The sequence below is a fragment of the Pagrus pagrus genome (assembly GCF_965226575.1).
Source record: "Pagrus pagrus genome assembly, chromosome: 7".
Taxonomy (NCBI): Eukaryota; Metazoa; Chordata; class Actinopteri; order Spariformes; family Sparidae; genus Pagrus; species Pagrus pagrus.
The window spans coordinates 5638682-5662439 of record NC_140191.1 but is presented as its reverse complement, the minus strand read 5'-3'; the positions used below and the strand labels follow the sequence as shown (position 1 = coordinate 5662439).

The 23758-nt window shown below is 42.9% G+C and overlaps 1 protein-coding gene across 2 annotated transcripts in view; it reads right to left on the bottom strand.

Moving 5' to 3' along the window:
- rftn1b (raftlin, lipid raft linker 1b) overlaps positions 1–23758 on the bottom strand; it is a 119587-nt gene that overhangs the window by 38019 nt on the left and 57810 nt on the right. The window contains exons 4-6 of one of the 2 annotated variants that reach the window (XM_084358693.1): positions 17306–17414; positions 9994–10459; positions 968–1171 (exon numbers count right to left, since the gene is read on the bottom strand). In XM_084358693.1, coding sequence (XP_084214819.1) covers positions 968–1171; positions 9994–10459; positions 17306–17414 — 779 coding nt within the window. The remainder of the gene's footprint in view (positions 1–967; positions 1172–9993; positions 10460–17305; positions 17415–23758) is intronic. The other variant, XM_084358694.1, reaches the window with a different exon arrangement.

Genomic DNA, 23758 nt, shown 5'->3' with positions numbered 1-23758 from the left:
ATTTATTTTGTTACGGCTGATGTGTAGGCACAGAGCAACATGAGCATCCTATTAGTCATCTTTCCACCACCTGATGAATATCAGTCTGATATCCACTTCATTTCAAGTTTGACTTTGATCAATGATAAGAGAAATATCTGGGTTGTTGCTAGTTTCTTACCTTTCCGACTATCACTCGTGCATTTTCACATTATACAGTCTCCTGTTTCACATTTTGTAGATAGCATACACTTGGATCATCTGATTTTCCTTATTGGAAGTGGCTCTCTGCAGTTTAACATGTGAGATATGCAGTCATATGTCAAGCAGAGGACCAAAAACAATGATTAAAATACTGAAGTCTCAATAGCTTCAGAGCTGGGTGTTACTTCTTTGTCGAGTGAAAGCTTTCACATTACATTAATGGAGCTTCACATTGTCAAACACATGACAGCCACAGCTTCTGCAGTCGTCCAGTGTATGTTTGCAGTACAGATTCCTGCAGTATTGCACCACTTCCTGTCACTGACGGACGGGGGAGGCATCATCATAGTGATAAACAAGTGTTGTTCCGATATTTTCTGATTGTTTTTCTGGTGGAAAATGAACTCCAGCTAATGCATAATTAATGACACACAGGCCAAGGTGCATCATTACCTGCCCCCGGGCATTTTTATTTTATAGAGTCGGCAAGAAGTTGGCATCTGCTTGATGTTGACATTTTTAGTGGTCAAACTGTGAGCGGATAAAAAGGCAATTTGGGGACCTTTGAGAGTTTTAATAACTGTGATGGTGCGAGCTCTGAGAGTACATGCAGAAGAACAACAGTAGAGACAAAGACTAAAGGTGAAGGCTCGATTAATACTTAGGGGGATACAATTAAATCCTGTTTGTTCATTTCAAATCTCTCATTCTAATATTTTTGTTTGTGTATGAGACATTTCATCCCACATCTTTCTCCTCTGCGTAGTAAATCATGCCAGCTTACCGTTCACGTTGCCCAGGTGGAAGTATCCGTCGACCAGCGAGGCTCCGTTGTTGAAGTGCTGGGTCATGTGATCCAGCCAGTTGGCCTCCACGCCTTTGACCCCCTCGTCGCAGTTCTGAACCCGCAGCGGCACCTTGACAGTGTAGTACTTCATCTGGCCCTCTCGGACCGGCGGGTGGTTGTACAAAGCGAGCAGCTCCACCCCTGTTGACACGCGACAGAAAACAGAACTCAGCCATCGATTTAACTCTGCCAGGGTTGTGACAATACAAATGTATCATCTGTGGAAGTCTCAAGTTTTACTGCATGATTATTGAACTGCTGCTGTTTACTGGCACTTATCCAAAGTGTAGTTTGGCTCCGTCTGTTGGAGCACTTTCCCTCACTTCAGCTGCCAGAAGTTATGAGGAATGGCTCGGTAAACGGTTGGCTGAGAGACAGCAGAGTTTCGGTTTAAAATATATAACTTTTGTTGCGATGCAAAACACCAATGTGCAGCAATAAGTTATAATACGATGCAGGAAATGACCCCCTTCTTCACTACGCTGAGGGAACTTTTCAACACGACACGACTGCAGCGTGAGCAACGTGGCGATAATCAATTGGAAGTACATTCATCTCCTACGAGATAAGCAAACAAGGAATCGGAGCCAGTGTGAGTACAGTCAACACGGTTCTTGGCCAAGAAAAGTTGGCCACAGTGTTCGCGGTCATCAGTTGTCAACGGCAGATACTGCTTTCTTGTTTTCCACTGAGTTCGATATTCATGTCCTTGAGAAATGTGGCAGAGTAGAAGATACAGTTTCTCCATAAAAGATGGATGATATTTAACAAAAAACAGCCCAGGAAAGTGGAAGATTTGCAAGAGTCCTTGGAAATAATTCCAAACACTGAGCACAACAAATTGGCCATGGTGAAAATAAATTGGCATTGGCAAAGAAATTAGTACACTAAGATTGGAGACACTGAAAGCAAAAAAATACAAAAAAAGTAGCAAAGACCTTCAAATATGACCCTGAGTTCCCAAATGTCTGTGTTGTTCAATTTTGCTATTTTTTCAGCTACTTTTCTCTCAAAATGTCAAGATTGTGTATCTTTTTTTCTTTTTTTAAACATATAAATGTTTCTTAATACGTATTTATTTGTTTAAAAACTATATATAATATACAATATATAATTTCTGCAGTGGACATTAAGTCTCTGAGAATCTGATCATGTAACTTCGGTGAAACTTTATTTTCAGCTCTTTTTGTATCATTTAGCATTCTGCATCTGTTTTACATGCATTTCTTGTGTCCTGTAAGTTCATCCAGGCAGGACAAATTTGTATGCAAGACACTATAATAAAACTTTAACATCATTATCATATCGTGAACAAAAGTTCCACCTGACAGGTGCAAAAGAGAAGAGAAATAAAAAAAGTAATACAAGATGAGATTCGTGTTGCCCCGAGCTGGACTCACAAATTACGCTCAAAATCTTTTCCAAGGATGCTGCCTCTTTTTTTTTTTTTCAGTTGGTTCAATTTCAACAACAAACGTGAAGTGAATCAAAAGCAATTTGATCATATTCATACTACAAGTCATCCTCGTTTCCCTTTTCATGCTCTCCAGAAGTGACGTTACTCTGCCGATGCAGAACTTAAAAGGGACCGTTTTATTGTAACCGAGTTAATTCACAGTATAACCTTGAATAATGCATTAAAAGCTCTCCAGCTAGCTGTTGTTTACATCAAGCAGAAATATACATAATGCAGTGGGCCTCAGGAGGGAGAGCCAGGCTTGGAAATGTGCCCACAGTACGTATGTCACCGCTCCGTCGCTCATATCATACTAAATCAAAGTGGAAAGAGTTTTGTTTGTTGTGATGTGAGTGAGTGAGTGAAATATTTGCTCTGCTTAGCTCTGAAGAAACACAAAACGTGAGATGTGAGCGGGGTTAGAAACAGGCAGGGAGCAATTCAAAATCAAGTCTGCTAACATTTCCCCCCTTTCTTTCTGTCTTTCTTTCTTTCCAATGCAAATGTCGGACTGTCGTTCCCCAAGTGAACCAGATGGATGAGCAGAATGTGCCACCCACACGCACAATTTGAGGTGGAGGGGGTGGCGGCGGCGGCGGCGGCGGTGGTGGTGAGGGGATCATGGCTCAGTCGCTTCGGTTCCTCCATCCGTCCATCCGTCCGGCAGACACCCAGGAAAGAATGAATCATTTATAACCATTTCTTGTCTGGCTCGTCTGACTGATGTGACAGCTGGCCACCAAATTCCCTAAATCTTGTCATTTGTCACTCTTGAGAAAAAGTCGAATCACAGCAGAGCACTCCTCCCCTCGTCCTCCCCGCGTTCCCCCCCCCAGCGTTACAACGAGGACAATATGGCAAACAAATCTTGGACGACGCACGGCAACGAAAATGACTTCCCGTTCAACAGGCATCCTGACTCGCCAAAACAACACGTCTCCTCACTGTGAATGATTCTGTAGCGATCTGTATCGTATAAACTGATTCACAGTTTGTGTGCAGGAGCCTGAGATGATGTATCACTACGGCTCGCCCCATGAATCCTTTTCTGTGTGTCAGGGAGCTTCAGGGAGGTCATAAAAAATTGTGTCATGTAGCAGATTTCAAAAATGCGGTAAAGCTTTGGGTCCCAGCTCTTATTTACTGCAATCACGGCGTAATTAGATAAGTGACAACATTAAACCATATTAAACATGGATGAATCCAATGCTACTGATGGGATCGTACTGGATAGCTCCATTTATACCAGCTTGAAATAAAATAACAGCCATGAGAAACATGCTCCCCGATCTCCTTTCTCACAACAACACGAGTTTTCTGTATAATAGCTGAGAGTTTTCCATCCATTACACTTCGTTACGGCCTAATGACGCTGTGATTATGGCACCGAGGCGACTGTAATTCAGGTGGAGGGCTAAGAAGCTCGTTTTCTAACCTTTATTCGGTCAGACTTTGCAAAGACTTTCTGGGTGTGTAAACATCTTTTCAGCAGAGCTGTGTCCACATGAGATACACTGGAGCATCAGAGGGATTAATTGCCTTGCCTAAGGGGAACTTCAGCAGGGCAAAACAGGAAGGGGGGGTGGTACCAAAAGATGAGAGACGACTGTCTTCGTCTATTTATATGCAGACATAAAAACATCTGTCTCGCCGTTGTCCATCACTCCGGACTGCAGGATGATAGTAAGTCAAACGGGAGCCGTGCTTTCGTCCGGTATTCTGAAATATTTCACACAATCATTTTGATCAATTCTGTCGAGCTGCCACCGAAGCGTCACGATTTCAATAATCATTCATGAGGCCCCGGAAATGACTCACATTTTGTCGGACAAATCACCGCCTTGTTTTTCATTTTGAATTATTGTACACAGAGCAACGCAAATAAGAGCCTGACAGGCTGTAAACATTTACAAACAGTTTTTGTCTCAAAGTAACCAAACTACAGAACTAATTATGACAGAAACGGAAAAGGCCGATAGAAGTGGACGGCTGCGCTGTGCAGAGCATCAGCGCGAATCACACAGTGTGCAGTGTTAGTTTACACAATGAAACTGTGGATCAGAATCTAGAAAATGACTTGACACGTGAATACCTCATCACTTTAACCTCCTGTAATAACAGCCAGTGACCCATCAGTAACATGTTCACTATGACAAGCTTGAGATACTAAAACATCTTAAAATTCTCGTGAGAAACTGCAGAAATTCAGAAGGGAAGGTACTCTGAAGATTGCATCAAGTTAAATTTAAAGCCTTTTAAGTCTCATGAAGTATTATGAATGCAATTTAAGACGGGGTGGGGCTTAATGAGGTATAAATACTTTGTTACTGCATTAGTAGATTTTTGAGGTATATCTGTATTTTCTATTTTTCTGACAACTTTTTACAAGAACCCAGTTATAAGCCTGACTGAGACTGCAACTTTATAAAAGTTAACTTCGTAATCCAATCAGTTCTAACCTGACAACATTTTGAGGCCTAAAATTCAGATTATTGGATTGTAGACCTTTTTAAGGACCCTTAGAAACCCTGAGTACTTTATCGCAAGGACGAACACAAGGTTAAGCAATCTTTGATCTTTGAGAAACTCCATTAATAACCGACAGACATCTCTCAAACAAGTCCGCAGCTCCCCCCGTCCCCTTCAGCAGCAGTGGTCTGCAAATATCCCAATCTTATTTGCTTCTTGGCTGTATCAACAAGAACAAGGTTGGAAAGCCAGAAATGTCACCATATAGCAAAGTAATGAGTCCTAATCAATAACTTCAGAGAATTATTATGGTCATTTTTGTACTAAAGGGCAGTAAAGTCTTAATTAATGCCCAAATAGTGTGATATAGTGTGAGACAAACACACACAGACACACACAGAAGCCTATGACTAAGTGATAAGTCTTTTGAACCTAATCGCACAAATTCATTACCTCAGCAGACGACCTCTAAGCCTCTCAGGATAAAGTCTGTGTAGCTAACCTGACTCCCGTTGTCGCCGGCAGCTCGGCTAACAAGAAAACGAGCGCATGAGTGTCGTTGTGACGTTAAAAGCATGTTGCTTCAAAGGCTTATCTGATGGCAGCCCGGCTGTCCAAATGACAAGGTCGGCGGCAGTAACCCTGCAATGATCTCAGCAGTGTGGCTTTCCAAGGAGACGTGTCATCATTTCAGCGTATTTTTCTATAATCTGAGGGGCTGGACACTGATCCCATCGGAGCAGAGATCTCACAGATAAAACCAAGCAGCTGAAAAGATGTCTGCACATTGACTGAAGATTTCAGACTGATTTCCTCAGGATTACACCTGTGATAAAGCTCTTAACTTGATTATAATCTTTAAGTTGGTTTAAAGCTCATTATATTTGTTTGTAGCTTGCAAAAGGTAACACAAGCAATGCTTTTCAGCATCAGAGGAACAGATCTCAGTTAATTATACACTTGTTTGTTGAATGTTGAGTCTCACAGCGTCTCCTGCACACCTTCTACCCCAAACTCCTTATTAATTTTCTAATAAAGTTACTACTCTTGGTTGACCCTGTCCCTAGATATGACACTTTCTTTTAAAAGTTGTGATTGGTTGATCAGTATAAAAGAGATATAAATGTACTCTTATATCCTTAAACATGATTCAGTCAGTGCTGAGTTTGAAAGAGAAACTGAAGTAAAAGATATTAAAGAAGTAACCACCATAACATTGCCAGAGGTCGCTACTCGAGCCTTGCCAGCTGCCTGACTGGTATTATACATGTGCAGTTCTCAGAGATGAGAAAGAAAGCAAGATGTCTCACTCCGTAGCGTCCTTGATCATCAGCTCCGGATACAAACAATGTGTCGTATTCAGAATGTTATTGATTAAGACTTGTAAAGCACGTTTAAAGTCATCTGAGTGCAGCAGATATTCACCTTATTCCCTCTGGTCGTGGCCACCAGTGAGGAGTGTGATGTGTTGCAGTCTCAAGCAAAAGTGTAGAAAACACACCCCATCCCCTGTGTGATGTTAGTTTTAGGCTACTAAAACACTCGGTCAAGGTTACAGAGAGATAGTCCCATCCCATCTGAGGCCTTAAGTCAATGTTGACTTTGTCAATATTTGACTACCATGACCTCTCCCTTATCTTAACTAAGTGCTTGCAGTTGATTTAAAATAACCATGAATCATGCTTTAAGTGGCAGCAACTGATAGCGTAGGAAAATAGCTTAAAAACGGCGTAGTATAAATGTTTCCTGACAAAGATCCGTTTAATTTTCTACAAATTGATTCTGCTGATGTAAATCAGTTGAATCCATACAAAGCACTTTTTGGGGCAGAGGGTTGTTTTATCCAGACACAATGCTACAGCTGTCACCGCCATGTTCTGCCTTCCATTCGCTTTTCCACCAGAATCCCCTTTCTTTCAAACCATCCAAGCGTTTGAGTCCCCAAACTTATGAGCTCAGTTTCTATCCACTGCTCCAGTCTCGGGCATGGAGATCCTCTTTCGGCCGTTAAGCCACCGACTTTTGCCAGCTTCAACTGCCAGCACTTGCACGGCGTTCACCTCAAGATCTGAGGATTAGCGAGGACAAGCCAGCAGCAGCCGAGACTCTTGGGCCTCCTCGGCAGACTGGGCATTAGTAGAGAGGGACATGGGAGCTTGGCAGGCTCCCTCTACCACCCCGGCTGGCTGCTACACCGGCGCTGCTGGCGTTGTCGCAGAGATTCAGGGGGATGAAGGTGGGGGAAGAGGGAGAGAGCTGTGAAGCTGAGGGAGGTAGAGGACGAGGCAGTGGGGGATTATCTCGCTGCAAAATGCACTGTAGGGAGGCCCAGATGGACCAGTGGGCTGTGGTCTGCCGTGATGCCAACTGTGTGTTACGGCACATATATATATTTATATATATATATATATATATATATATATATGGAGACAAAGACACACACAAACAAAAGCACAAAGTACGCACACACCAAAGAGTGCATTCATTATGCAACACCTAGCTTTCGGTGCTTTGAATCTAATTATACTGCAGACTGTGCATACAAAAATACAGTATATATAAACACACACACATTAGCACTCCCACTGGGATGTGTATCTAATATACAGTTTGCACATTGCACTGACACATATCACAAATAGGCTGTGTGAGAGGAGGAGAGGCTGCAGGAGGGGAGGGGTGCGAGTGGTGGGTGTCTCCATCTGTCAATTCGAAATGCTCAAATAAAGCCGAAACTATAAATGTCTGTGCTAATTCTGACACCATTCCCACAGAAAGAGCGGGGTACCGTGAATAACGAGACGAGGTGTAGCTACGTATGCCTCGCTCTCTGGCACGACGGAGAGCGAGGCCATGAAATGTGCAGTTTTTCCGAAAAACCCGACAAAACCGTTGCGGAGAATTTCACAGACTCTCCCGCTTCATCGTCTAAGTGTGAATTTGTATGCACCGCAGCTATAAGACGATTTCTTTTGTGTAACGGATAGAGAGGATTATATCCCAAGGCAGCACATTGTTGTGTAACATTGAGGCAATAGCAGGAAATGACACCTCCGCAGTTGCCAAGTGTTTCGAGAGGGATCTGCGGCACCCCGCTGTTCTTTAGTTAAACAGCCAAAAGGTATGGCTGCAAATGAAACCCGAAACACAAGTTACACAGATATGCAGACAGATATTGGCTGAAGATTAGACGCTGTCAGTTTGAATCTATCTCTGCGAGACAAGAAGAGACAGTTTACAGTAGGCGCCCTTCAGTGCAGGATTTAACCCCCGACTGATTCGGCTGCTCTGGGACCAGCAGTCGATGGCGGTTTGAAGAGGGGAGCTCACTGCGGTGAATGTGTATCAACACGCAGCACTAAATCATTTAGACAAATGTTACGACAACATTCATCCTGTGCCCACAAATGATGCAGAAAACCAGTTTCATCCACACTGGGCCTGTGGCGGTGCAGCAGTTGCGGCCTTTCACGGTTTGAAGTTTTGACCTTTAATTATCTTAATTATCATCCCTCGTTAGGCCTTTCTGTGTCATTTGTAAAGATAGCTGTGCGGCAGGTCCCGTGTCATTTGGACGTGTCCGGTTTTAAAGCTTTGTAAAGTTGTGAATTTCTGACCTTTAATCACGGGGGCCCCGATTGGGCCAATTAGTGTATTTTACTTTAAAGGGTCAGTTCACCCAAAACAACAGGATAACATATTTGCTCACACGCTTCCAATCATAAGCAGCCGTGGAAATACCAGCCCAGTCCCATGATTAAAATGTTAAAGTCAACGTTCCTGCAAAACCATGGATTAGTTCAAACGTACCTTACTGACAGCTCTACAGTATGTGTACACACGTTCACATTACATGTTTACAAGCGGGCTTTCATGTCAGAAGGGGGAGGGAATGGTGATGGTGGTGGCATCAGGACAATTTCCAGCATGTTTGTGCTGACAAAACCAGTTACTTAAGCCAACATGAGTTTTTTTCTGAACACTAACAAAGTGGTTTTCATGCCTAAACCGAAGACATATCCATGTTTTGCAAAAGCGTACATTGCCAACATTTATTCTGGTGACTGGGTTGCAAATACTCGATGTGATATACGTCAGCATTTTGAATCAGTGTCTTTGTTGCTCTGGATGTTAGTAGAAAGTATTTCCATTGAAAACTCTTTGTAAACCTGCCCTTTTACTGTCCAGAGCCCAGTAAGAGTTTTCCCTCCATCCATCTAAGTTTGGTAAAACCAGCTGTTGTGGAGTAGAAAGCAAACAGAAAACAGCTCCGGGTGCCTGATTATAAGTTTTTCTTTCAATAAAAACACCTTTTGTCCAACTGACGCACTTGCTGCCACGTAACCGTGGTGATGCGGCATACGAGATGGTCGAGCCTTGTTATCTTTGAATTCAATGAAACTCGCAGGACGTTTTTCTTGTTTGAACTGACGTCCATCTGCTGACCTTCAGTTAGTTCGCTGCTGAGATGTTTCTCCACTGTGGAACGTGGAGAAAGAAGAGACAATGTGTATCTCTGTGTTCATGGACCGCCAAATTTATCTATTTGTCTAATTCTGAAGTGGGTCATGGGTGATATCTAACCCTCACCCTGCACACAGCGGCTACTCGTTGATAAATTATGTTCAATTATTTCACCACCTTTTCTGCCGCCAGGGCATCACTGCAGCAATCACTGCCAATCGAATGTAGTGACATCTGTATTTGTTCTGTTTACATATATACGTGTATCTTTAAATATGTTGTACCTTTGTTTATTTATATTTTAATTCAATGTAACTGCAGCACATTAAATGTCTCCATGTTTGTCCTTAACCCAGAACAGAATCGTCCAATAAAAACTTAATAGTAATAATAATATTATAATAAAATTAGTCGCCTACTGTTGTGACTGCTTTGTGTTCCCTCTTTCCCTCCAGATTCATTCTTTTATCACAGCATGTAAAAACATCACAGCCCTACTTTACATCTTATTTGCTGAACACATCATTTTCCTTTTTAGTTTGAGTTTATGATGGCGACCATAGAGACCACTCACCATCGCCCCTCCGCAGGCGGTATCTCGGCCTCTCCTTTGTGTCTCTGCCACTGTCTTTGTTGTTATTGTGACACGGCGACTCCTCCTCCGTCAGCTCCTCACTGTGCTCCAGATCTCCCTCTGATATCGGAGACGCCGCGGGCGAGAGCTCGTCCAGGCCGCCCTCCACCCTGGTCCCTGAATGGTTCCCAGTGTTCTCACTTTGATTCTTCTCTCCGCCCAGCGCTCCTTCCTCATTCCCCTCTTTGTCCGCCGCTTCGGCTTGAGCTCCTGGTTCCGCGTGGTTTCTGGGACTTGAAGGGTTCGAGGGGCTGCGGCTGCCCAGGGAACCGAGCACGGAGCTGGGGCTGGAGTGCAGGGAGAGGGAGGGGGTGTCTGGTTCTCTGATCCTGGTGCATGGGGCCCCATAGGGTTCTTGGACAAATCCTACAAACATCACCCCCTGGTCAGCAGCATCCTGGATCTGCTGTTGGGAGCGTGAACAAAAGGAGATTAAGTCAGAATGATAATGACAAATGCCGTGAATACAGGTGATGTTACTGCTGTTACTGTGTCTGATCGTAGGATCATCAGAAACTAATCAGCTACTATTTTGAGGAGGATGAGTCTGGGCCCAGAGTAGACCCCGTTAACTTTTGGTGCGGATCCAGATAAACAGACGGAGCCAGGAGTTTTTTCCACTTTCTTTAAGATCGCAAGATTTTTCCACCTTTTCGTTAATTTCTCAGGGGATTATGCAGGAACCTGACGAAAAAAATTGGGGCATATTTATGTGGCTGGTATCTATGAGTGAGTAGAATTTGATTTGAATCGTAGATCTGGTTTCTGATCTGAGTTTAAAATATGGTTCAGAAGCTATGGATGGTTGGATATACAGTGATTCAGGGTTATCAAGTTTTATATTGGATTAGGCTTTATTGAATCAGAGGGGACTGTCGGGCCTTGTGCTCTACTAAGCTTCATTCTAGTTGATTGATGCTTTTTTTCTCATATATGAAAGAAAATTGATAATTGTTGGTCTGCTTCACAAAGAGGACGAATAAAAGAAAGCAGGAGAACAAAAAATACACAATGACAGTGAACAAAAAGATAAAAGTAAAGCATAAAGTAAACTACAATGACACTCAGTAGAGCGCACACCTCTGCCGGGGACTGTTGGGCCTTGGCAGAGGTATGATTCAATCATGGCTAATCCGATATCCTACGCGGCTGAAAAAAGACCATCCTCTGTGAACACATATCAAACTCTGCGGACCCGCGGAAGATCCAGATTTTGTTCTTTGTTGGATCCACATCAAATTGTACTTCTTTACCTTAATACGCTTAATTCATAGCAATCCATGCATTATTCCATGAGAAATTTACAAAAATGTCGAAAAATTGCCTATCATGTAACGTTAAAGAAAGTAAGAACAAGATTTACTGGATCTGTCCCGTTAACCGGATCCGCTGATAATCCACAGAACCACAAACGAGCTTAAACATAAGCTCAAATAAAATACTTAAAAAAAGATAATAATAAATACTAAATCAAATAAACAGAAAAAAAACTTTCAGTAAAACAAGTCTTGAAAGATTCATCAAGAAAGTCAGAAGACTAATCGATTATACTTATTGCTTTCAGTCCCACTGACTGTTGGAGGTCTTGGATATGGAGCTGCTGTTCAAGCATCAGCAAAATGCAAAAAATGTATAATTGGGACGCAAAATAAGAACAACCTGAAGCAGTTATTCCCCAAGAGATCTCAAACTGAAGCCAAACTTCCAGAATTAGTTTGACATCAATTATCTCGAAATTGTTTCTCTCACAATACTTTTTCTTTCTGCATCTGTTGGATCTCTGTTTTTCCACCCCGTCTGTTTCTTTTCGCGCTCCTCTCCAGCAGCTTCTCCAATCACGCAGTCGTTGATTAGATTGGAGCGAAACCGCAACCCCAGTCAGGCCCGGGCCGCATCCCAAATCCAGCACTCCACTTTTTTTTCTCTCCTCCTTCGTTTCTTATTGTCAGCTGGTATTTTATGTCAATATTGGGATTCTGCCACGGAGCGAGATTGAAACGTTAACTGTCAGAGAATGTTAATGATGCTATTCTCCATTTCTTGCCGCCTTCCAACAACAGCCACCCCCGCCCCCCTTTCCTCCGAAGCTAAGGCGGCGCCTGCCTCTATCTCGAGCCACGGCGAGGGAAGAGAATAAAAATCAAATCAAAGTCGCAGGTTATTCACTATGAAATTAAATTGGAAAAACAGTCACATTGTTTCCAGCCATATTGTTTAATATCAGTGAACGCTCTCTGGGTGCTTCCACGTCGTATTCCTCATACCAATATGTTGAAATGGAATTGCTGAGATAAAAGGGAGCAACTGGTGCATCTCATTTAATGGTAATGCAGGCAGTCAGAGAGAGAGAGAGAGAGAGAGATGAATGGCTGCGACTGTCTAATGTTGCCGCAGCTGATAGCGATGTACATTTGAATAGAAGGCTGTAATGATCAAATTTATTTTTAGTACCATTATCATTATCATTTTATCAAATCACTTGTTTGACAAAGTAGAGCCCTTCAGATTAGATTTCTTTTTTTTCTTCCAGAGACGTCTTGCCGGCAGATCAGCGTCACAGCAAAGACTGCAGATAAACCACAAATATACTGCGAGCTTGTGTAAGTGACAAGATGGGAATAAATCACCAAATATGAGAGTTAGGGGTGGGTGACGACATTAGATCACGATTTATCTTGAAGACGTCCAAAATCTACTTCTAAGTGAATCAGAGAGAACGCAGTTTTAAATGTCCTCTTACTTCTCTTTCCAAACATAACCGTCTTGACGTTGGCTCCTTGATGTGAGTTTTAGCGAGCAGCGTGGAGGACGGGGAGCTTGTGCCAAAAAAGAAATAACTTGGTGCCACATTGTGTTTGAATGCTGCAAATAAATAAATAAATTGATACGCATTTTTAAGTCTGGCTGTAGTCTACAGGACAAGAAAAAACCATCCAATTTCGATTGCAATGTAGATCATGATTGAGATTAGATAGACCGTGATATGTTTTTTTGGGCCAGGTTGGCAAATGAAGTGTCGATTTTTCAGTCAGAGGACGTAGATGTAAATATCCAGCAGGATTAATAAACGTTCATTGCAGACATGATTAGTTTAGTCAGTCATCATTTATTAAAAGTGGTGATTTGGGGTGTTTTTTCCAAAAAAAATTCTCTTTCCATGCATTTAGCTCTGTGTGTCTATACGTACAAACAGTGGTGCTTTCAATGCTAACGTTAGCATACTAACACGATCCAGCCCAGTCGCCAGAATAAAATGTTGGCATTGTACGTTTCTGCAACCCGTATGTTTCACACTTATCATACATTTCTCCAGTGCGTGTCATATCACATGTATATGAGCTAACCCTCATGGCAGGAGGAAGAGGAGATGATGGTTCAGGGACAAAAACTGGGTACTTTTAACACGACGTCGGGACAATTTCCAGCCATGTTTGTGACAACGAAACGGGTATTTTAAGTCAAAACCTGATCTTTTCCAATCCTTACCAAGTAGTTTTTGTGCCTAAACCTAACCAGAACATAACAACATTGCAACATATACATTTATGCTAGGGATTGGGTCAGATTATCACAATGTCAATGCTAGCATGATGGTGTTTAGCAGTTAATGTTTATCAATCCTAGCTAAAACAAAACAGACTGTATGGCTGAAGCTGATGGGAATGTCATTAGCGTTGACATAAAACTGACATTTTGAAACAATGATGGTGCAAGATGAAAAGTAAAGGAGTCACAAATCACCCTGGGGATCTGAATATCTGTACCAGATTTCAAGGTAACCCATCCGACATGCAAGACATTTAATTTAAAAAACACAAAAATGTCCGCAGTGTGGCTCCAAAGTTAAATTTGCTAAAAAGCACTGAAATCATCTGGATTAATCCTCTGGGGAGCCTGAATGTGTACCTAAAAAACCCACGATCAGCATTAAATTCCTCTAACCATGCAGTTCGGGTGGCGGATGATGCTGAAGACATCTAGAATATTTCCATTTGATGTATGCGGCCATAAAAAAACATATGGTCTTGGGTTGGACTTTTCCCTTCAGTGCTTCTGTTACAAGCTGGAACCAGATGAAACTACACAGTATACATTATATATATTCTGTATCATCTTGATTCAGCTACAATTAAAAGGAGAAACGAGATGTTACAGAATATATATTATGAATACAGGCGGGATAAGACCATTTTTAATAACCTTAAGGCTACTAGCTAAAGGGAAGGAGGGAAACTGGATGCTAAGGGGCTGAATGAATTTGAGAATAAGAAACGCCCGGTATGCACTGCTGGGATACACTGTACAGTAATGCACTGGCAGTAAAGAACAAATGGAGGACAACATTAGCATTCCTCTAAACTTCTCAATCTAAATGAAAAGACAAGTTCCTCTGGCCCATGAAGGAACCAACCCCGGGGTCAAGAAAATGAGGTTTCGAGGTCAAAAAGCAAAACTTTGCATCACATCATTTCTCTTCATTAGTCGAAACGACGCCGAGCACAAACTTGATGAAAAATATTCTGGAAGCAGCTTCCCTTATTCTGCCACCGGAATATCAACAGCCCGCAGTGAAAAACCCATTTCAATTTTGACTTGAGACCACATTTCCTATTTCCCCCGTAAGTTATTAAAGTGGCACCAGGAGGAGGTGTCTGAAGGTCAAGATGAAAAACCCCGGGAGAGAGAGAGATTGAGAGAGTGAAGGGAGAGATGATAGAAAGAGAGGAAGAGGGATAACGACAGAGATTGAGACAGGGAGAGAAAATGAGAGTTAAAAAAAGAAGATGAAGAGGGAGAAAAACAGAAAGAAACAGAATCCAAGAGAGAGGCTGAAGGAAATGGACTCACTCCTCCACCACTCATCCATGTCCACTTCCCTTTTAATAGATTTCTAGCATGGCCTCCTCCTCCTCCTCCTCCTCCTCCTCCTTCTCCTCCTCCAGCAGTCCTGTAGCAGCTCAGTAGATTAAAATGATAACCAACAGTAATGAGGTCCTACAGGACTGCGGTTGCATGACTAATCGAAGGGCAAAACGTACAGAAAAGTTCAGGAGCGAGGCTTCAAAGGCCGACATTACGGCCGGTTAATATACAGATTAGGCAGAGGGGTTGAATCATGATGACGCGGCATTAACGAGCTCGCAAGAGAGGAGGGCGTGTTCACATACATCTTCTGAAGTGCCATTTCAAACAGGCTTGCGACAGCAGTGCATTCATAACAGTGACACACGCTACAGAGCCAATTCATTATCTGATCTGCGAGCTTTCTGGCTCCCGTTAGCTGCTTTCATCTCCCCTATGAAAAATACAGAAATGTTAAGCTATTTGGTTTGCTAATTAACTTTAGCCTTGAACCGTTAAAGGAAACACAGCTTTTAGAGTATTACATTCATACGTTCAGGCACCGGGAAGCGCTGCAAATGAACAATACGCTACATTTGAACACGGCAAATCTTAAAAAATGTTTAACTCTGTGTGAACCCGGGGATAAATCCTTTCATCCTGTGATGTCTGTGAGACAGATGGATTTGAGGAGGGAGAGATTTATGGATAAAAAAGACCAATAAAAAGAATAAATGTTAAAACTTAAGAAATGTTACAGCTTGGACCTGCTCAGAGGTGGAGAATGCATTCGCTCAAGTAGATTTACTTAAAATGGAAACAGAGAGAGAGAGAGGGGAGAGGAGAGATGACTGCTGACTGGATCGCCAGTCAGCCTTCATTTTTCCCAGGAGATTTCATGCCTGGTGGCAGACAAAGTTGGATAGTGAGAGCGAGGTTAGTAGGGAACCAATCTAAATGCCACTGCTGTACAGACATTACAGATTTAGGTTTGAGAAACACAAGGCTTGTAAAACATGATTCTGTGGTAGAGATGAAACTATCCAACAGTATATAAAGAAGTGAAAATGTGCTCTGCCTCCAGCAGCTGTAACATTATAATGGTTCTTAGGCATAAAGCATTAGTAATAATAATCCAGTAATCCAATCATGCCTTTTACTTTAGTACATTTTGCTATTAATACTTTGCTACTTTTACTTTTTCTTTGCACAACGCTGTTAGCCACCTGCGGCTTGCATTCGAATATTGCTCTTTTTCACAGAGCTTCTCTAGTCTCTCTATGTAATTGTCCCGTTCTGAATGTGATATATTGTAGGGTTTTTGTATTTCTGCACATGCAAGCAAAGATACATTTCTCCCTTCTGTGTGCAAAAAGTTAGATTCTATTATTCTGCTCTTTTGCCCTGTTCTTGTGTCTCCTCTCGATAAGGTCTGAGTCAAGACCCGGCAAGATCTCTGCTCTGATTACCTCTACCGCTATCCTGATTGGATCACGCTGTGGTAGCAACTTGCCAATTACATGGTAGCCACACTCTAAAACATACCCGACTATAATTTACAAAATAAACATCATGCTGTGTTGAAAAAGGCTTGAAACTAGTGATTGAGACGATGACCTCATTGAGAAACTGTTTAACGAGAAGTAGAGTCATTTTCTCATATGCTTACATACAATCCCACTTCTTTTGCAAACAGAGGGAGTCACCCCTTGCTGGCCATTAGAAAGAATGCAGATTTAAGGCACTTAGGCAATGGCTCCAAGATCTGTCCGCTATTTACACCATCTGTGGCTGAAGCACAATCCGTTCAGAAAACATTAGACGCTGAGGTTAATATTTACACCACCAGCACAGTTGTAGTTTGTTGTAGTAGAAGCCTGTCAACATGGCTCATATCAGAGAGCTGGCAACAAAAAAGTTTCACTAATTCATACCTGACATCTCCTGAAATACACACACTTCACCACCCCCCTATGTTCTCTTTCTTATTTTTTAAAAGTGGCAATTACGTTTAAAGAAATCCCTTTGTCACTCTTCCAACATGCTGTACTTTATTGCCAACTGTGCTCGGAGCGTTCTGTGACAAGCTGCTGTTAAAAAAGCCTTCAGCCTGACAGCAGGCATGTTTAGCCATGTGGCTGATTCACTGAAACACAGCTGTAAACATGTAAACATTGTGCTCTGTGACATGTTGAACAAAGTAATGTTTTGGTAGCAGGCTGAATTTATATTCTGGTGTCGGGAACATTTTTTCACATGCTCTTCTACGCCTCCCTGACTCGGTATATAAAAAGCCTCCACATTGTCTCTGCATCCATCCCTCACCATCTCTTCCTCCCTGCATCCCTTCCTTCCAGCTGGGCACAAACTGACAAAACCTTCAGCTTGGCATTTGTAAAGCGGGCCCTACCTTCTTGACATAGCCCTGGATGAGCTCCGGGGTGGGCACCTGCTCGGCAGTCAGACACTCTTCCAGCTGTAGTTTGTACGGTGGGCAGACCGACTGGCTCCTTTCCGCCCTGCAGGCACCACAGTGGGGGGAAGACAGAGAGGACAATGAGTTTCAGCCTTTGAGCCAGACAGCCTGCTGGACGAGTGCTCTTGATACACAGGGGTACCCATGCGTTCAAACACACATTTGCAAGCAGCCTAAAATTTCGGAAATTACAGTCATAAACATCCACAAACGCGGTGCTACTCACAGACATCAAATCTATAACACAAAAAAAATGACCCCCTATCAACAAATTACACTGCATCAAGAAGCTTTGTTAAGTTATTGGTGCCCCGTGGGAGGCAGGAGAAAAATACAATAAAACACTTAAGTGAGACAAAGATCCACATGGATGAAAGGAAGCACATGGGGAGCACAGAAAAGCAGGAAATTCAATGCAAATCTCATCTTTGCACCCCCCCCCCACTCCCCCCCTTCAGCCCTCCCCGCTGAGGCCATATCAGTATTTTGAGCGGGGAGAATCTATTTATGTGGTGTTGTATTTTCCTATTCTGTCCTCTGGAGGAAATCCCAGAGCTAGCCCTGAGGAGAGTAATGCCCCAGCTTCCATCCCCCTGCTCCTCATCCTGTTGACAAGGAGAAGAAGCCCTGCACGCCCTTTCCCTCCGCGTGCTGCACAGTGTACACGCACATACAGTAGGTGTGTGTGTGTGTGTTTGTGAGGGTTGGGTGTGTGTGCGCTCTGCGAGAGCTACAGCTTTACACGGACACCTGATGTGTGGGAGGATAAAAGATGCATGCGTGCATGCTGGTGTGTGTATTAAAGGCTCTGCTTTCAGCTTCCCAGTTCATGCAAAGACCCCCTCTGAGTCCAACTCACGCCACTGCCTCTGTATGTGTGTGTGTGTGTGTGTTTGTGTGTGTGTGTGTGTGTGTGTTTGAGTATGTGTTCCCATGACTTTATCAAAGAGATTTCTCTGTCATGCCCCCGATTGGATGCAGATTGAGGAGTTTAATGTATCAGCTATAAACAACATTTGGGAAATTAGTAGCGAGGCAGTTGTAACAGTTTAAAGGGAAGTTTTTGGGGGAAAGCCAGCCCGGGCGCTGTTCACATTTGTTCTTGTCATTGGCCTACGTACAATATTGATATTTCTACAAAACATGTCGTATCAAGTTCACATTAAATCTTTATGACCTGACTGTCATGTCCAGAGGCGGAGGGGAAGATGGTGGTGTTACTGTACAGGCAAGAAAGGCTGCCAAGACAGTGACTGCAGTTCAAGAATGTGTGAATCCACTGGACAGTTTTAACAAGACTTCAAGACAATATGCAGTTGTGTTTGTGGCAACAAAATCAGGTATTTTAAGCTAAAACATGATCTTTTCCTAAACCTAACCAAGTGGTTTTTGTCCCTACACCCATCCAGATCACATGCACAGAAATATTTATTTCCTTCATTTATTCTGGCAGTTTGGTTGGGATATATTCTTATTTACTATTTCTCAACTGGTCAAAATTAGTTCAGAATACAACTCCCCTTTTCACATTTTGTTTTTTGTACATGTTAAACAATGAAGATACAAACTAACCCATGAGCTGAACACTCAGCAAGAAAGAGAATAATAAACAAACCCCATCGAACTGCTCCTGTTATTTCACTAAAACTGCATGCTTCATTTTATCTTACAGGAGTTACTGTTGTTTGCATGAAAAATGCTAATTGAAGGGGACACCCAGCTGTTAAGTAATGTAATCCCATAATGGGACTTGCAAGAGACAGATTTTTTAAAAAGGAACAGTCAAAATGTGCAGCAGGGGCAGAGACTTACAGTGAGATGGGTCAAGATCCAGAAACACTGGATCTTCAACTTCTCATAAAGCAACTGAACAACCTCACTCACACTACCTGCCTGGTAAACACCAAATCTTCCAACTTTAAAACCACTAGTCCGTTACACTTGGTCTCCAAGCCCAAGCTGGCATAATGTGAGTCATTTTTTCAGACTTGAAAGAGATACTGTCGAGCCTTATAACATTCACTTTGGCATATAAAGTTGGAGGAATGCCCCTTTAAAGTTTGCCTGAGCTGGCAGAGTTTTTATACACAAAAGACACAAGCCTGTCCAGATGAGCTTCTTTGTATTCTGAACAAATATTGCTAACCTACATCTTCACAGGCTGCTCGAGTGAAAGAAGTCGAGTACTTTCCCCCACATGAATCAGAATCAGGCACTTTAAAAATCACTTTAAACCCTGGCCTTAGACCTCACGGCATAACCAATGGACACTTAAGTCATCCATCCAGAAAAACATCGTCACCACCACTTCTGCTCTGCTGTCACTGACACCCGTCGCTATGCGTATATCGCTGTCGCAGCACACAGCAGAGCAGAAACTGGGCCGACTGACTCGTGAAGTACAAACTTCAAACGCTCTGTGAAACATTCATTACGACGAGCTGAGAGCCGCCTCTCGTTTTTTTTTTCGCAGCGTCATAACATTCAAAGGCGCGACGGCAGAAGACTGGTGATGCTGTCAGAAAAAGGTGGATGTATCCCCCTGTTGGTTCGCCATAAAGCACAATCAACCGTGTTCAGGATGCAAAACAGAGAGGAAGAGAGAGATACTGGCAGTCAGTAGTAAAGCACAAACCATTTGTTGTCTTTCCTTTCTTTTATTCCTTATTATTATACTTGCACTAAAAGCCTTATGCAACATGTTTTGGTATGACTTCACTTAGCAAGGCATCCCGGTATGCTTCATGTTGAGAGGCAGCTTCAAACGATGTAATGAAAAGCTCTTTTTTTTTTACATGATATTGGAGAGAAATTGAGACTCCACTACACCATTGAGAATATATCATTAAATAAAAATGATTCAGTCCCTTCTAAAGGATTTTTTTAAATAAAAAAGCAGGCACTTAAGCTTTGATTTCGCTTTGTGCCGTCAAATGTTTTGCACAGCGAAGGCGACACCTCGTTTCAAACGGTGAATAACTCATTTCGGAACAAAACTCTGCGTGGAAGCAGACTTCTGCAGGCAGAGGAGAGGGGAGAGAGAGAGGGGGAGGGAGGAGGGTGAGAACAACAATTCAAACGGTGCACTCAGTCCTGGAGGGAGGCCTCGGGTTAAAAATAGCAGCTGCATCACCTGCAGTCCATCTTCTCTGTGTGAAACAGTGACTTTTCATGCAGCGTGCCGCACCGGCTGTCAACCGCTGAGGTCTCGTGTGGTTAGACGAGTGTCAAATGCCTGCCTGCCTACCTGGAGCTCCCTCCTGGGTTAATACACCTGCTAAACCTCCCCCCCTCCCCTCTCCTCTCCTTGTCTGCCCACAGATGGGTCACGCGCCTTGCTTCGCCGTAGAACATCTTGTGTTGGACTAATCGCTCCTGCTGGAGCCGAACGTTCACATGGTAACTAATTGCGTATTACCTGTTAATGGCCTGCTTTGGGATTTGTTTTAGCAGCGTAGTGGCTATATCGTTTGTAAATGTGCGGCTTCCAATTACACCGTGATCACCGGGGTATGAAAAGGGATTGTGTTGACATATTATTGTTTTTCACTGGAAGACAAACAGTAAAAAAATTGTCTACAACCAGTTGAGTCCTCCTTTGTTGGAACCTGAAGTCGTCTGAGAACAACAATGAAGCTCGATTGAGCTTAACTGGCTGAAGAAATTTGCATGAAGTGGTTTTGGCTTCGTTTGTGGCAATAAGTGCTAATTTTTTTTTGGTGTTTCTCTTAATTGAGTTCCCAAATGATGCTCTTTTATTTGCAGGCTCAATTGTCAGTATCACTGTTCATACTAACGGAAGCACATGTAACATTTCTGCATTAAAATGTGTAAAAATGACTCAAGCTTTGTTATATATTTTGTTAAATTGTGTACTAACATTATCCGAGATTTTCACAGAGAAATTAAAATGTTATTCAAAGTATCGGTGTGTTTCATTTGCTCACCTGTTGCTATAACTTAAGGGGAAACATCAGATCGTACATCAGAGAGCGGGTAAGGACGTTGGTGACCTGACTAAATGTAAAGTGAATATCTACGAATATTTCTGCCTGAGTCAAGTCAGATAGATTTCATTGGCAATGATGGTTGTTTAACAATGCAGACAACACTTCCCATGATGCCTTGCTACATCACAGCGTCATCAAGCTGTGTGTTTTCATTGTTTAAAATACCAGAACTATAAAAATATTAAGAACCAAAGACATGCTAACAAGTCTCACTCACTGTGGGGGTGTTTTCTGAGCTAAATGCTAACATGCTCACAATGCTAATATGGTGGTTTTAACAGGTTTAATGCTTAACATTCTCTAATAAACTGACCTGATGATGCAGCTGAGTCGCCAGGATATCATGTTAGCAGTTAACAAGTTAGCAGTTTGCAAACCACTGCTACATCCAAGGTTGAGATTGTATCAAACGTGGCATCACGTTCACATTCTATGTTTATGAGCAACCTGTCGCAGCTGGAGGTGGAGTGGGAGGTGGTGGTGTTATTACAAGCCAACAAGGCTGCCAAATGTCTAACCACAGTTCGAGTCACGCCACTGGATATTTTTAAGGATGTCTGGAGACATTACCAGCGGCTTCAGTGGCAACCCAAACTGAGTAGAAAATGAATAAAAAATTTTTCATGTGAAGTCAGACCAACTCCGTCTGTGAGCGCAGTGACTAAAACAGGTATTTTAAGCCAAACCATGATGTGTAACCATGTGGTTTTTGTGCCTAAATCTAATCAGTACAAAATGACAACCCCATCGAGCAGATGTAAAACAATTCAACTGAATGAGTGAAAACTTCGACCTGCTGGTGGCACCAGAGGAAAACTCAGTAGGTTGGAAAGGTGGTGAGATATTTCAGTCTTTCAGGTGGAGCGACCAATCAACTCTGACATCCAACGAGCCACTAATGTGGCTACAATACAGTTTGAATGGTAAGAGTTCAAATGTTGTCTCTTTAAAATAGTCAGCCTTGTGAAACCTGAGCAACTTCAATATGCATAGAAAGACTTCACTTGGACTTGTACCCTGAGACTCCAAAGCAACTTTGTAAACCACCGATCCCTCGTACGTATCAGCTATCACTGCTGCTAAAGTCACGAGTGCATCACAAGACTGTGTATCACAGGAGATATACAGTATGTAGCTGAAACAAGAGGTCACATCAGGGTATATTTGGTTTAAAGCGATCATTGTCGTGCAGTAATAAGATGTGTATTCAGCAAAGGGTTTAATTTATTGCGTCAGTGTAACCTGTTTCAGGAAATTCTTTGAAAGGAGTTGAATTGCACTCGTGCGATAAAAGCTTTCATCATGCTACAGAAAGGAGCTCAAGGCTACATACAGCCTTATTCACATTATCGCCAGTGGATGTTAATGAAAAAAACGTGAGCTCACTTCTTTGTATCAGGAACAGAGCCGTGTCAGACCTCTCACCCACCTCCATCACACACCGCTCATTTACGGGAATAAAGACGCGGCCAGGGAGCATCTGAACCCGTGTTTAGCACGCTGTCGCCGTGGAGCTTTAATAACACAGCACACCCCTCCTAATGTCACATTTTCACACATTTGTGAGAGATTTCACCGGAGCGAATCCCCTCTAATGGTTTTTAGTCCGTACCTCTCTATTTTCCTCTTTCTCCGCCCCTCTCCTACCTCTCAGCCCCATCTCGCTCATTCAGTCCCCTCGCTTTCTCCGGCTGAGCACGCCGGAGCTCCTTGCAATTACCCAATAATGATGAATATATCCCGTCAGACATTGCCTGCTGAACTGTAACCCCATTCCATCGCAATCAAATTGAACACTGGGAAATTTGACAGTTGACATTTAAAATTTTCAAACGGTCCAATCCATCCTGTCTGCAATGCAGTTTTTTTTTCTTCTTGTTTCCTGCAGCAGTTTGAAACATCAGGGGAGAGGGGGCAGGGGGGGCGCCATCAAAGGTTTCTAATGTTATAACCCACCTAACGAGATATGTCGGTCAGGTGACAGCGTCTTAACATTTACAGATGACACGGCGCTGTATGTACACAACCTCCGCGTAGCTCCTGACTGTGCACGGATTCCTGCAGCGTCACCCCCTCCACGTGAAGTGCCTCGTTGGCTGAGCTTCTCCACACTGAGGCTAACGCTGTCGGGACTTGACGGTGATTGTGTCCGCAGACGTACTGTGCATGCTAAATAAAGACGCTCGCACAGCTGCCGTGCGTCAGTCAGCTCCTCTACCTTGATTTTCGCTTTTGTTTTTCAGTGCGTTTGCAAAGAGCTGTGTGTTTTGGAGCGACGGGTGAATGGCTGCTCGCTGTCGTGCTTTCAATCCCATTCACTGTAACAGCCCCCCCCCCCAACCCCCTCCCGGTCTTCTTCTCCTTCTTCTTCTTTCTT